This window comes from Pelophylax lessonae, assembly GCF_965119305.1.
Source record: "Pelophylax lessonae genome assembly, chromosome: 11".
Taxonomy (NCBI): domain Eukaryota; kingdom Metazoa; phylum Chordata; class Amphibia; order Anura; family Ranidae; genus Pelophylax; species Pelophylax lessonae.
The window spans coordinates 38,620,258-38,635,322 of record NC_138778.1 but is presented as its reverse complement, the minus strand read 5'-3'; the positions used below and the strand labels follow the sequence as shown (position 1 = coordinate 38,635,322).

General features: G+C 45.6%; 1 protein-coding gene across 3 annotated transcripts in view; it reads right to left on the bottom strand.

Annotated features, from left to right (window-relative positions):
* L3MBTL1 (L3MBTL histone methyl-lysine binding protein 1) overlaps window positions 1-15,065 on the bottom strand; it is a 68,928-nt gene that overhangs the window by 14,537 nt on the left and 39,326 nt on the right. For all 3 annotated transcript variants that reach the window (XM_082272053.1, XM_082272051.1, XM_082272052.1), the window contains exons 10-13: window positions 10,409-10,544; window positions 8,766-8,857; window positions 8,379-8,530; window positions 4,151-4,227 (exon numbers count right to left, since the gene is read on the bottom strand). In XM_082272053.1, the coding sequence (XP_082128179.1) occupies window positions 4,151-4,227; window positions 8,379-8,530; window positions 8,766-8,857; window positions 10,409-10,544 (457 nt within the window). The remainder of the gene's footprint in view (window positions 1-4,150; window positions 4,228-8,378; window positions 8,531-8,765; window positions 8,858-10,408; window positions 10,545-15,065) is intronic.

The window sequence follows — 15,065 nt, the reverse complement described above, 5'->3', positions numbered from 1 at the left end:
AAACTAAAATGGCATTTTAGTCTTAAGACTAAAATACGACTAAAACTAAAATGGCATTTTAGTCAAAAGACTATAACTAAAACTAAATCGAAATTTGCTGCCAAAATTAACACTGGTGCATGCTCAAAGCTTAATACCATAAATAATAACATATTAGATTTTTCACTCCAGGACCAGCAGTAGTATATAATGAGTTTGGAAATTGTAGAGAAATGCTTAAATAATGCATTACAAATTACAATTGAACTACACCCATTCGATTATAGATGACTAAAATGAGTTTTAGTCGACTAAAATGTAGGACGTTTTAGTCGACTAAAATGTACTGGAGATTTAGTCGACTAAAATGTACTGGAGTTTTAGTCGACTAAAATGTACTGGAGTTTTAGTCGACTAAAATGTACTGGAGTTTTAGTCGACTAAAATGTACTGGAGTTTTAGTCGACTAAATACGACTAAAACTAAAACACTTGCAGAAGACTAAAATGGGACTAAAACTAAAATGCCATTTTAGTCCTAAGACTAAGACTAAAACTAAATTGAAATTTGCTGCCAAAATTAACACTGCTTGAGACTGAATAGTTTTTTTTCTATGCTGAGATCACCATTGAGGTATTCAGTGTTGGGGGTAACTAGTTACAAAGTAACTGATTACAGTAACTACATTACTTTTTTTTGGTAACTACACTACTTTACTAGGCTATAGGAGGTAACTACACTACTTTACTAGGCTATAGGAACGCGCTTTCCTGCGTTACCCAAGCCGTGCGATACAATCGTTATTTCGAAGAATAGAGAGGGATGAAGTTTATGACTTTTTGTTGCACTTTATGTTTTATTCTGTTTTTTCAGGTTTTTTTCTCATGTTTCCCAAAGCCTGTGTTTATACAATAAACTCTATGCAGAAAGAGTGTCATGTATCTTCTTCTACATGGTCAATTAAGAAAGAGGAACGTAAAGTAATAAGTAGTGAAGTTACTTTTCAAATGCAGTAACTAGTAAAGTAATCTCGTTACAATTTACAGAAGTAACTAGTTACAGTTTTTGAGTAACTACCCCAACACTGGAGGTATTTGTAAATCGCTATCATGTCCCCTCTCAGGCGTCTCTTCTCTAGGGAGAATAAATCCAGTGCTTGTAAACGCTCCTCATAATTTAGGTCCTCCAATCCCCTAATTAGCTCAGTTGCCCTTCTTTGGACTCCTTCCAGTTCCAGCACATCCTTTCTGAGGACTGGAAACCAGAACTGGACAGAATACTCCAGATGTGGTCGGACCAGAGTTATATAAAGGTTTGTGGTAAATCTAAGAGAAAATTGAACATGTATGGCCAGCCTAATGGGGCAGTAGAAATGACTAAATAGTGGTGCAAGGTTTACCAGTCCTACAAAATGCAGGCCCAGTGTGACCGCACGCAAACAGAGGTGTGACAGAGTAGCAGGATCTAAGGAGCCCTCTGGTCTTCACCAGAGCCACTGAAGGTGTGGATGTTACGCTGCGAGGCAGCCCCCAGGTTTCGGCTCTCCAACGCACCCGTGTAGGTACAGTCAGGGGCGTAACTACAGGGGTTGCAATTGCAACCGGGCCCAATGCTCCAGGGGGCACAGCATTGGATAGGACGAGCGGCGGGGGCAGCATGTAGAGAAATCACTACCCTCCTTTTTCCTCCTGTAGCTGCAGAAAGAAAATGGAGGAAATTGGATCCTCTATATGCTGCCCCCGCCACTCCTCCTATCCAGTTCACTTGTTTTCTGCTGTCTCTGGGCCCCTGTGTGCTCCCCTGCCCCCCCCCCCACTGTGATCCCTCCCCTCTCCTGCCGGCTGCTGCAGGGGGTCACAATAAAGAACCAGGAAGGGGTCGGTAAATATGTAATTTACCAGCTCCTTGCTTCTCTAAATGGACAGAGTCATAGTCAGTGACATTGTAAAAAAATAAAATAAAATGATAAAAAATAATACAATTAAAATACCATAAATAAAAACTACTGACACCAATGGGTGAACTTCCAGGATCGCAAATGTCACACTTGCAACCGGGCCCTGGCATTCCACCACCGTGGGGAGGCCCCAAGATAGAAAGGAAGGGGGCCCACAGCAAAACTTGTGAAAGGGACCCGCTGTGGGACCGTAATAAAGGGCCCCGCAAGGGGAGTAAAGGGCCCAAGGATCAGTGGGAAGAGCCCCGGGCTTGAAGGGAAGGGCCCCGGCCAGTGGTCCAGGGGGGCCCTTCATGGTTTCTTGCACCGGGGCCCTGAAGGTTCTAGTTACGCCTCTGGGTACAGTGCTACCAAATAGCACACAGGAATGACACAGGGTACAAACAGGATACAAGGCACCAAGGAAAGACTACGGCAGCAAGGTAGGAAGACACTGAGGGGAAGACACAGGGAACAAGCGTGAAGCACAGGAGAGCGGGGGAAGCTGGGCATAAGCGCAAAGAGATATGGACACAGCAAGCATGAATGAGGGGAAGGAGGCAAAACGATGCTGTGGAGAGCACCCACAGAAACAGAAAACAAAGGGATACACAGACAGACACCTAGGGAATACAAGAGTGCAGCAGGAAAGAAAACACTGAGAACAACGACAAGACCGAACAAACACACAGAATACAAGTATACTCAAGCGACAGCAGATGCCAGAGGAGACGGGAGGTCTGGCTACAGCATGGAGATACACGTTGCTCAAACACTAAACTACAGGTGCAACAGTCTAATAATACCTAGGTTTAAAGTGGATTGCCAGGAACCCGAGCAGCTCGGACAGGGGGCAAAACCCAGCGCCAGATCAATGTATACGAAACTGTGACACTACCCTCCTATACTTACTACATACTTCATCATAGCATATGTACGGCTGATGACATCCCCTTCTGGAAGTCTGGAGGGTCTGTAGGTGGTAGATGGTGTCAGGTAAGGAGTATGGTGAGGCAGGATAAAGAGACCAGGACAACAAACTTAGGAAACAGCTAGGAGAGGATATCAGAGAATCAACGCAGAAAGGGAAAGAAAAGAAAGAAAATGAGTGAAAAGGTTGGAATGCCAGGGGGTGGGTTCTCAGGGAAGCCAGCAGACCTTGGGTGAGTATTACATGAGACCCTATTACGCAAGGTGCAGGGACCTGTCCAGGTCTTTTTGAAGGTTGATAAAATGAGTTTACCGTATTTTCCGGCGTATAAGACGACTTTTTAACCCAGGAAAATCTTCTCAAAAGTCGGGGGCCGTCTTATACGCCGGGTGTCGTCTTATAGGGCGGATGCTGAAACTTCGGAGCCAAACTGGAGAATATGTGGTGGGGGGAGGGCTCAAAAACGGCCACGGTATGCCCTGGGTATGGAAAAAAGAGAGAGAGCGGCGATGTGACCAGAAAAACACGCCTCTTTCACCCGTATGGCCCGCCCTTGTATCCTATTACCGTACCTCCTTCTCTGCGTCTCGCTCAGAGGACTGCAGTAAAGTGGTGCAGGCGCGCATGTGCGAGATCTGAGAGGCAGAGAAGGAGGTACGGTAATAGAATACAAGGGCAGGCCAGACGGGTGAAAGAAGCGTGTTTTTCTGGTCACATCGCCGCTCTCTCTCTCTTTTTTCCATACCCCAGGCATACCGCTCTGATAGTCTCTGAGACAGGGAGGGCTGGGCAGGCAGGGAGAGCTGACCAATCCAAGCAGGCTTACAACCAGCCAATCGCCAGTTGTATACTGGGTACCACATACAGTACAGCACCCATATATGTACCTGTTCATACATTATAGCACCAGTACAGCTATACCGCGAGTATATCCCAAACTCTATATTTTAACTGCAAAAGTTGGGGGTCGTCTTATACGCCGGAAAATACGGTACCTGTAAAACCAAGCCTAGCCAGTGAGTGTCAAGAAAGATCTCTCTATGTGGATTTCAGATAATAGTGAAAACATGGTGATCTATCTTATTCATCCCAAGCCAACTAAAATTCGAAAGGGAGGTTACCATTTCCTCATTATGGACAGCACTGCTGAAGGACTAATGGGAAGTCAACATCAGTTTTTATTTTTAATTGAAGTCATCTTGGAGTACAAAAAGGGGTGACTATTTCAACATTTTAGAACATATTACATCATCAAAAGAAATTCAAGACAATATTGCAGCTTTTCCTATAACAGACTATCTTACCCTGAGGAGGAGTAAGGGGCTTGTCATGCTCCTGACACCAGCCAATGGGATGCACATAGGGACTGCTGGGGTCACACCTAGGAGGAAAGGTTTATGTCTGCTCAAGGTGTACGCCACTGTATACGGTACCACCATTACAGAACATGCAAAAGAATGATGCATGCATAACATGACTATGGCGGTGCTCCACAACACAATAAGTAAAAATGTTACCAGTAGAAATGTTTTTGTATTTATAGATGTAAACTATAATTACAATGATGTGTATTTCAGCTGTACAAAACTATAAAGCATAAACATTCATTAATTTAATTTGAAAAAAAAATTTGCATTGTGTGATGTCTTGTGCAGAGTTCAGTATCCCACAACAATCAATCAGATTTCACACTATCTATAAAAATGATTGGCTAATATGTGATAATGTGTTCTGTATATTGTGCTCCTCTTCTTAATGTAACGTGTCACTTATGCATTATGGGTCCTTAAATAAGACCCCCGCCTTTACCTCACCAACTTTGATAGTTATCATTGCTGAGCCCCCCCCCCCCCCCCCCCCTAGTATTGTTCACCTTTTGGAGCCCTTGGAAGTACAGGCACTTCCAGTTATGAGAGCACGCATATGCTTCCTCCTTCAAATCAGTGTCCAGTGCCTTGGCAGCCTATCACCAGGCCAGATTGCTCTCATGTTGGGGCAGAGATAAGGTCAGCAGCCCTGTGTAAGCTCCAACTGACTGATTTAGAGCTTACACTAGGCTTTCTGCTTCCGTCTCCAGCAGGCAAACAGGAGTGGGGGAGAAGATGAGGTTATTATCATAGGGAGGGGGTGGCCTGTGTAGAGAACCTATAGCAGTGATGGCAAACCTTGGCACCCCAGATGTTTTGGAACATTTCCCATGATACTCATGCACTCTGCAGTGTATTTGAGCATCATGGGAAATGTAGTTCCAAAACATCTGGGGTGCCAAGGTTCACCATCACTGACCTATAGCTTTGTCTTCAATGAGAACAATATTATTTTGTAGTCTTTGTGCACATAATAATAAAGCAAGTAAAATGGATATTATTAAGCAGGGCCGGACTGACCATTGGGCACAGCGGGCATATGCCCGGTGGGCCGCCGAGGCCTCCGCTCCGAGTCCGGGCGCATTATAATGGGAGACAAGACAGTGTCCGGCCGTTGCCGCTGATTGCTTCTCAGTCTCCGCGGCCGATTCCGCGGAGTCTGAGGGCCGCCGCATTACGGCAATCTGGCCGCCCGCCACTGTCCCCGACTGCCTGGGCCCCGCATTACGGCAATCTGGCCGCCCGCCACTATCCCCGACTCCCCACTCCTTGCTAACTTTGCTCAGCTGGCAGCCGGCTCCGCAGCGGCATCCAGGCTCCAGTGTAGCTCAGGAGGGGGTGGAGTCGGTGGGTGGACCGTCTGTGTGAGTCTGACTAAATCGTCATGTGACTAAGGCCGGGGGTGGAGCTAGAGGCCGGCGGGGACCCCATGCTGCCTTGTTGTCACAGGAAGAAGTGGGAAGAGCAGTGGCCGGCGCCGCACACAGACAGTGACTGAACTTAACTGAGTCAGAGTGTGGAGGAGTCTTCAGAGTGCCAAGTCAAGTTAGTGCCTGCCCTGGAGCTGCATTAACACCACCACCCACGACCAGGACAGGAGCCAAGGCCTCAATAACAGGTAAGGAAAGAATGGCAGCAGGCCAGCAGCACAATTTATAAACACAGAGACAACACCACACAGACCACACACCACTGTCACCGCTGGGATTTGTGGTTCTGGGTGGCCTCCGGCAGAGCAGTGTTCTGGTCTGGAACTTCTGGCTTAGCAGCAGGTAGGCCACAGGTGTAAAAAACAGATAACAGCTACACACTGTCACAGCACTGCTAGAAAACATGTGCCATGCGGCATGCCAGTTTACTTGTTACATGTGATGTGACAGCTAGGTGCACATTTTCAAATTGAAAATGTGCACCTGGCTGTCACATCACATGTAACAAGCAAACTGGCATGCCGCATGGCACATGTTTTCTAGCAGCAGTGACAGTGAGTGTGTAGCTGTTTTCAAAACAGCTACACACTTAGGGCTCTTTCACACGGTCCGCCTCCGTAGGCGGATCCGTGTTGCTCAGCGGGGATCGATCCGCGATCCCCACTGAGCCAGCGGATGACACCTCCGTCTCCGCTTGCAGAGCGGAGAGGGAGGTGTCTCAGCCCCCGATGCCCTCTATGGGGGATCGGATGAGAGCGGACCGCCTGTCTGCTCTCATCAGATCCGATCCGATTACTGAACGGATGGAAAAATAGGGTTTCCATCCGTCCATATTTCACGGACAGGATCGGATGCGGATGGCAGCGGGTGTCAGCGGAGGTGTCTACGCTGACATCCGCTGCCCCATAGAGCTGCATGGAGGATCCGATCAGATCCGCCTAAAAAAACTGACAGGCGAATCTGATTGGACCGCCCGTGTGAAAGAGCCCTTACTGCTAGAACATGTGTCATGTAAGGAAAGGGCACAAAAACAAACACAACACTGCTGGGATTTGTGGTTCTGGCCTCCGGCAGAGCATTGCTCACTTCTGGCTTAGCAGCAGGCAGGCGTAAAAAACAGAAAACAGCTACACTCTGTCACTAGTGCTAGAAAACATGTGCCATGCCAGTTTGCTTGTTACATGTGATGTGACAGCCAGGTGCACATTTTCAACTTGGAAATGTGCACCTGGCTGTCACATCACATGTAACAAGCAAACTGGCATGGCACATGTTTTCTAGAAGTGACAGAGTGTAGCTGTTTTCTGTTTTTTATGCCTGCGGCCTGCCTGCTGCTAAGCCAGAAGTGAGCAATGCTCTGCCGGAGGCCAGAACCACAAATCCCAGCGGTGTTGTGTTTGTTTTTGTGCCCTTTCCTACCATGGCACATGTTTGCTGGCAGTGACAGTGTGTAGCTGTTTTGAAAACAGCTACACACACACTGTCACTGCTAGAAAACATGTGCCATGCGGCATGCCAGTTTGCTTGTTACATGTGATGTGACAGCCAGGTGCACATTTTCAACTTGAAAATCTGCACCTGGCTGGCACATCACATGTAACAAGCAAACTGGCATGCCGCATGGCACATGTTTTCTAGCAGTGACTGATCTGAGGTGTAACAGTGCAGGAATTGGGGTGATCTGAGGTGAGAAAGTGCAGGAATGGGGGTGATCTGAGGTGTGATAGTGCAGGAATTGGGGTGATCTGAGGTGTGAAGGTGCAGGAATTGGGGATGATCTGAGGTGTGAAGGTGCAGGAATTGGGGTGATCTGAGGTGTGAAGGTGCAGGAATTGGGGTGATCTGAGGTATGAAGGTGCAGGAATTGGGGTGATCTGAGATGAGAAAGTGCAGGAATTGGGGTGATCTGAGGTGTGAAGGTGCAGGAATTGGGGTGATCTGAGGTGTGAAGGTGCAGGAATTGGGGTGATCTGAGGTGTGAAGGTGCAGGAATTGGGGTGATCTGATTTGTGAAGGTGCAGGAATTGGGGTGATCTGAGGTGTGAAGGTGCAGGAATTGGGGTGATCTGAGGTGTGAAGGTGCAGGAATTGGGGTGATCTGAGATGTGAAGGTGCAGGAATTGGGGTCATCTGAGGTGTGAAGGTGCAGGAATTGGGGTCATCTGAGGTGTGAAGGTGCAGGAATTGGGGTGATCTGATTTGTGAAGGTGCAAAGCTCACTTGATTTCTTACTATTATTCAAGCGGTTTAGAGCAGTTACTTTATATGAAGCTGAGTTGTTTTTTATGTATCTGGCACTCCTAATTTCTTTGAAAACTTTTTTCGGCACACTGCGCCCAAAAAGGTTGTCTACCCCTTGATTAGAGTAACCCTCATCTTGTGCTGCTTCATACTATTTTTAGGACTCAACCATCAAAACAGGATTTAAAGTAAGACAAAAAAAACAGCATCATATGGCAGCTCTGATCTAAATTGGACCCAGTCTGTCAGATTAAACTAAAAAAGGTACCGTAATCGAATCCACACATCCTGGAACATTAAATCCTGTCATCAACCACCCAGACGAACGCCACGCCCCAGCCACGCCCCCGTCACGCCCCCCTCCTGGGCTGCTCAGTCCAAAATGCCGGGCCTATTTTTTGTCCCAGTCCGGGCCTGTTATTAAGTGTTTACCATTGTGTCCTAATGTTATATTTGTTATAGACACTCCCATTACATGCACATGCCTTCCCTACCAGTAGTCATAGGTGTCACCCCAGTTGTCAAAGTGCACAAGGAATCTCTCTTCTACCACATCAGTGACACTGGCCACACAGATAAGAGAGGGGTTCATCTTGTCAATGGCTTCCAGCTTCATTCCGACCCGAAACAGCGATGGGGGAGCACCCTGTTGATTAGGAAAATTACTAATGAGAATTGTTAATAGTCCAAGACTGCTGGCACAAGGTTAAGTATAAGGGAACAAGAAGGAGAACGTCAGATGCCACCAGCCTTGGTATAGTGATCAGAGAATAGAAAGGGCTGTGGGAGTACTTAGTGGGGAAATTCCTTTAGATCAATTATATAAGCCATAAAAAGAATCATACCAAAAAAAAGACAAGTGTTATAATCAGTAAACTCACAATTTTGGGGGTTACAAATAAATGTTTTGGGGCCACATGGGCTTTTGTCATTCTCAGATAATGCGTCCAACTAAAGTCTTCGTCTTTGTACCCTAATCGCAGAAATGAGAAAGTAAGTGTCCCAGCAATGCATTTATATCTTACGATCAAAAGACAAAACAGACGAATCTAGGAATGTGAAAAATATTTGATTTATTCAAATTGCAAGTCATTTTCTGAGTAAAATATTGAATCTTAATTCCAATTTGTTTACCAACAATTATAAGGTAACTCCACTTTTGTTACAGAAAATCAAACCAGTCTCCTTTGTATGAAGGTGTCCTGTAAACGGTTGGCATTGAGAAATTCCCCATTAAAGTATTTCTGTACTCATGTGATTAATTCACTGCCATTGCAACAATCACAAAGCTAGGGCTGGTCATGTGACTGTAGCAAGAAGCTCCTCCCACAGTGCTTTACTACTACAGTATATGTGTTATTACTATATGAAACCACCCTGTGCTGGCGGCATGCTAGAGACCCGGACTGCTACTCTCACACAGGGTGCAGTGGTCCAGCTGCTTTGTCCATTAACCACTTGCCGACCGCCCACAGTATATTTACTGCGGCAGTCAGCCCCGTACAGGCAAAGTGACGTAGTACTATGTCGCTAGCCTAAGAGCCTCTAAGGTGCGAGCGCCCGCCGCCAGAGGCGCGCTCCCGCCCCCGCTCGTTCTCTAACATGTCCGCGCGTGTGACCGGCGGACCCGATGTCCGCCGGTCACTCGCGATCTCCCGGTGGAGAGGGAGAAAGGCAGGCGGCTAATGGAAACAAAGCCGTCTGTCATTCTCCGTGATCTAACTGCAGAGATCATACGATCCTGCTATGTAGGATCGTATATCTCTGTGGTTACATCACTAGCCACACCCCTTTACAGTTAAAAGCACGCCCCCTAGGGACACACTTAACCCCTGCATCACCAATAAAGTTAACCCCTTCCCTGCCAGTGTCATTTTTACTGTAACAGTGCATATGTATAGCACTGATCACTGTAGTAATGTCACTCGTACCCCCAAAAGTGTCAAAAATGTCAGTCAGGGGTCCGATCTGTCCGCCGCAATGTCGCTGTGCATGGTAGCCAATCAGCTTCCAGGTCTCATTGTCAAGGCTTCATTGAACAAGCTGAAGTTAGAAGCTGATTGGCTACCATGCAGAGCAGCACCAGATTTTACATTCTCCAGTGTTAGTAAATCAACCCCAAAGGGTCATTTAGACTTTAAGTCATCCTTATTTCTGTGTAGGGTTGCACATGACGCAAAAGGGTTCTATGCTAAAAAATATCTGCACTGCTATCCCCATTGGACATTTGACCCTACTAACTGTTAAAAATATAAATATTCTAAAAATTAAGTTTTTCAAACTAAATTCTGTGGGTGTATGGCTAGCTGTATGCTCTGCTTACAAAAAAAAAAAAAACCAGATGGAAACAAGGATTTAGAATTAGTAGACTGAATCTTGCTAAACAGCTTTAGCATTTGTCCTAATGTTGAATCAAATCCTTCTGTAACAACTGCTCAGAGGAAATAAGCTGAAAGCCTCTGAAAAAAAAAAATGTTTTTCTTTATTTTACTGAAAATAAAAAAATGAAAGCCTGTTTCATGACCTTTCGGAGGTTGCAGTTTGTGTCCCGTCCTTTCACACCAGCCCGCAGGGTGAATGTCAGGGGAGTCGGCGTTCACCCAGAAGTCGTGGCACTCAGAATACCCATCGAAGTGGAGCTTTATCCGAAATCCGCACACCTTATAAAAGAAATGAAGAAGTTTAACAGGTCAGCCCATCCCAAACTGATCACTTAAAGTATAGAGCCTAAACTTTTCTAGAAAAGTAGAAAATGTTGAAAACTCCTATCAGGTTTTAATTTTTCTTCCATCTGTACCCAATTGAGGAGATTTCCGTTCACATCCTGTTCTGTAAACACAACAAGAAGTGAGAGAAAATCTCTCCAAAGTGAGGGAAATGCCCTTTTAGACAGTTTCCCATTGGAAGATTTTCTCCCTATTCCTGTTTTGGTAAAAACTAAAAATGTTGGTTTTTTCCCATGCTTTCAGTCCTAGTGACAATGGTCACCTAAAGGGGACACAGACAGCAATAAAGACTTGACCAAAGTTCTAACCTCTCACCATTGTAGCCAAAACTAAAATAAAAATGTTGGCTTTATATACTTTAAAGTGGATGTAAACCCTCACATATACCCAGTGAAGTGAACAGCCTCAGATGATGCACAGAAATGAAACAAATCTTCCTACATAAATTTTACTTGGATATGTGCTGTCTTCAGATTTCTATACTGTTTAGAAAGTGCATGCTCTGTTAGAATTGTTTCTTCCTGATTCACCTGTAGGAGGGTAGTTTGGCCATACACTATGAGACAGCTGATTGGAGGAAAGGCACACACCCCATCTCCACATAGGCAGAAACCTAAAGAGCTTTGCTGTGAGTAGACCAGCTCTCTGCTAATCTATTTAAAGCATCCACTCCGACGCAAAATTCAGCCTGGTTTTATCTCAGTTGATGGAGAACTTGTCAGAAGTTGCAACAAGAGGGGAACAAAATAAGGAAATGGTTATCACAGTTATACATTAAGGTTTAGTGGTGCCACCCTTACAAGGTACCTTCCCAGAGGTGCCACTATGGTAAATACAGCCCTGGAAAGATGTCTTTGGATTCACTCATCTATTGACTTTCTATATCTCTAGGACTCTGGCAGTGTAATGTGCACCTGACTTCCCAGATCCTCCCAGTTACTGGAATTATTACAAGGTTTATTGTTTCCATACATTTATACTATATGTACAAAAGTGTTGGACCCCCTAATCCTCATACCTACAATATGGTCTAAAATATGTGGAAAGCCCTCCAGATTATAAAACTCAGGTGTTTCTAGTTAAGGGTACTGTTGATGCTACAGCATACAAAGACCATTTAGACCACAGGTGTCAAACACAAGGCCCGCAGGCCGAATGCGGCCCCCAGGCCATTTCATGTGGCCCTCGCACCTCTCCTGCAGCTGTATCACCCCCCTTGTCTCTGTAGTCGGTATAAGAGGGGAGAGAACTCCTTTGCCTTTGCCAGATCCTGCACTCCTCTGTGCAGCTGCAAAAGGGCTCATCTTTGCCCACCCTCCTCCCCCTTCTCGGCAGTCCGCAGCAGAGAGGAGAGCAGAACTCATCCTACAGATCCTGCACTTTTCTGTGCAGCCACAACACCACCTTGCCTCTGCCTCCCCTGGTCTCAGCATTCAGCAGACTCTGGAAGCTGACCTCAGCCCTCCTCTGGTACTCCTCAAGACCCTGGACTTCTTCCTAGATCTACCCGCTTCTTCTTCCTGGCAGCAGCACAAGGTAAAGGTGTGCATTGTGATGTAAGGAAGGGTGGGGGGCTCTTGACATCTCATCTAAGGGTGTAAGTGGGCATGGGGTGCTGTGGACATCTAATCTTACAGATATAACTGGCCCTTTGAGGGCAGCCATAATGCTGATGCGGCCCGCGATGAAATTGAGTTTGACACCCCTGATTTAGACAATTGTGGGATTCCAACCTTTTGGCAACAATTTGAGGAAGGCGCTTTTTTTTGTTCCAGCATGACTGTGCCATGTGCACAAAGCCAGCTCAGTAAAAATATGGTTTGAGGAGTTAGATGTGGAAAGCCCAAGTGGCCTTCACAGAGCTGTGACGTCATCAACCCAACTGAAGGCCTTTGGCATAAGCTAGCTAGAAAACGGATTGTGAGCCAGAGAAGATGCACTTGGGAATAAACGCTTTAATATAAAATTCATAAGTAGCTGGATTAGGTCTAGTATTTCTTTTTTTGGATTTCATTATTGATATTGGAAGGAACAATACAGCACAAGACTTATCAAATAATTAATTTCTTGCGGAGAGTTTTCATCCAGCAGCACTGATTAGAGGCTTACTAGTAGGACAGCACTTGTGGGCTCACAGGAAATGTACCCAGCTGGGAGACTTTGAAATAGAAGCAGGTGAACTGAGGACAAGACTCCCAAGGAGAGGGTACAAGGATAAAGCTCAAGTGGGCTTCCCGGAGAATGAGGGAGAGTGTATCTGATTGTACAGTTCAAGTGTAAAGAATAATAATGATACCACAAGGCTGTGTTTCCAATATACAAGCATTACAACTAAAGTACATGACTTGTGCCAGAGACTCTGGAGTCTGACATGTGATTAACAAATGTATATTTTACAGTTCTGTCCAACTTATATGTATTTTATTGTATGTTGTATTGAACTGTATTAGGTTGCCTTTGTTTAATGTAGGCTGACATATAGTGGCAGTTTAGAGTCACTAAAACGTGCTTACTATATGATTTGGATATTCCTTCATCCTGCCTCCTGTTTAGTGCAAGTTAGTTCAGTCTCCGCTATACTCTCACGGTGTCTCCCATGTTCCCTTAGGCAGTGTTACTTATAGAGACAGGGCTTAGGAAAGTAAAACAATGCACCATAGTATCGTCTATATAATCTGGTGCAGCTGTGCATAGTAACTAATCAGCTTTTAGGTTTTATTGTCAAAGCTTAATTGAACAAGCTTAAGATCAAAGCTGATTGGTTACTATGCTAGGGTGTAACTTCAGGGGTCGCAATTGTGACCCGGTCCCATGCTGTAGGGGTTGATGCGGCTCCCCTGTACCCGTGGATAGGAGGGATGGCGTATAGAGGAACCAATGCCTTCCATTTTCCTCCTGCAGCTGCTGAAATTCTACTTCTCCTCCTCTCCCTTCTGCAGCCATTCAGCTGCTGCAGGAGGAAAATGGAGGGCATTGGTGTAATGGTGTCGAGTGTTTGGACACCATCTCGTGCTCTCGACATCCATTTTGTTTAGTGACCCAGGCTCCTTGAGCGAAAGTAGCCCCCCCCACCTTTCACTAATCAGTGGAACCAAAAGGCACTCATTCACCCCCACCCCACCTCAGTTAGTGTCACTGAATGCCAGGTTTCACACCTTTAATATACACAAGAAGCTTGACCAAGCAGAAGTTGTGTCTCCGAGGACAGCAGGGGGTCAGATTAGATGTCCAGTGAAACTGCTTGTAAATTCCCAAAGCCAAACTGTTAAGTTACATCTCACAATCCGTGCTCAAATCATATCTTTTTACCCGAACATAACATATTAACAAAGAGTAGATATTTGGGTGCCTCATAAAACACCAATCGAATTAAGTCCCAACACGGACACCTTCAGGCCTAGGAAAGACAAGCTAGCGATCCGATGCCTTACCGGTCAGGGGTTATTCCATAATAACCCATGTTTAGTGTCTAAAGATAGGACATTCCAAACCGGACCATAAGATATCGGTTTCAAGTATGTAACCGTTTCATATCTCCAGATATGAGTGCTTTTATTAATCTGTCAAACGGGGAGGTCCCTTAGCAGTTTATAAGACTCAGAGCCTATTGGCTAAGTACTTCTGGTGACACCCCCTGGAGGGTCAGAGAAAAGGACAGGGACTGATAGAGAGCTCAGTTCTCATTCTAAGATCGAAGGCATAACACCGCCCAAGGGGAACCAAACATACCTGTTCAACTCTGAAACTAAGGTAATACCAGGACCGTTTAATGCAAGTATTTTCATCCTTTCTCTTCATATTCCTCCATTGCTGTATTGTGTCTCTATTTCTTTGTAACCCATTTTTCTGTAAATATTTTTATTCGCACCAATTTTAACCTTTCTTATAATTAAACCTTATTTTGAAAAGTGTTAACTTTGTCTCTAAGCTCTTAAACGCAACTTGACCCAAACTAACCTGCCTCCTGAAGCGCGCTACTGTGTGTTACAGACGGTTATTCTAAAGTCATACTTGATATTTGTACTGTTTAGGCTAACCTATCTGAAACATTCTGGTCTGAGGTGACTGGGTGTGTTACAGACGGTTATTCTAAAGTCATAATTGATATTTGTCAAACCACGAGCATCCTCTAGGCTCCGCTCATCATAACGTAGAGGTGGTGGCAGGAAAGGGTTAATCGTTTAATTAACCCGGTGACAATCGCTCTCAGTCTGCTGGCATCTAGATTGTGGTCCCGCAAGCTGGACAATCTGTGTGCTGGGTGCAGCTGAGAGTGGCATTGTTACGCAAGTGACGGCAGGGTGTGAGATTGCTTGGTCTTGGGTCACGAGGTGGATGAGAAGGCCAGGCGTCTGATACCTCACACCGCCACAATTGGTACCTCTGTATGCCGCCCCCGCTGCCCCTCCTATCCATTTTACTTGCTTCCAGCTGCCCTGGGCCCCTGTGTCCTCG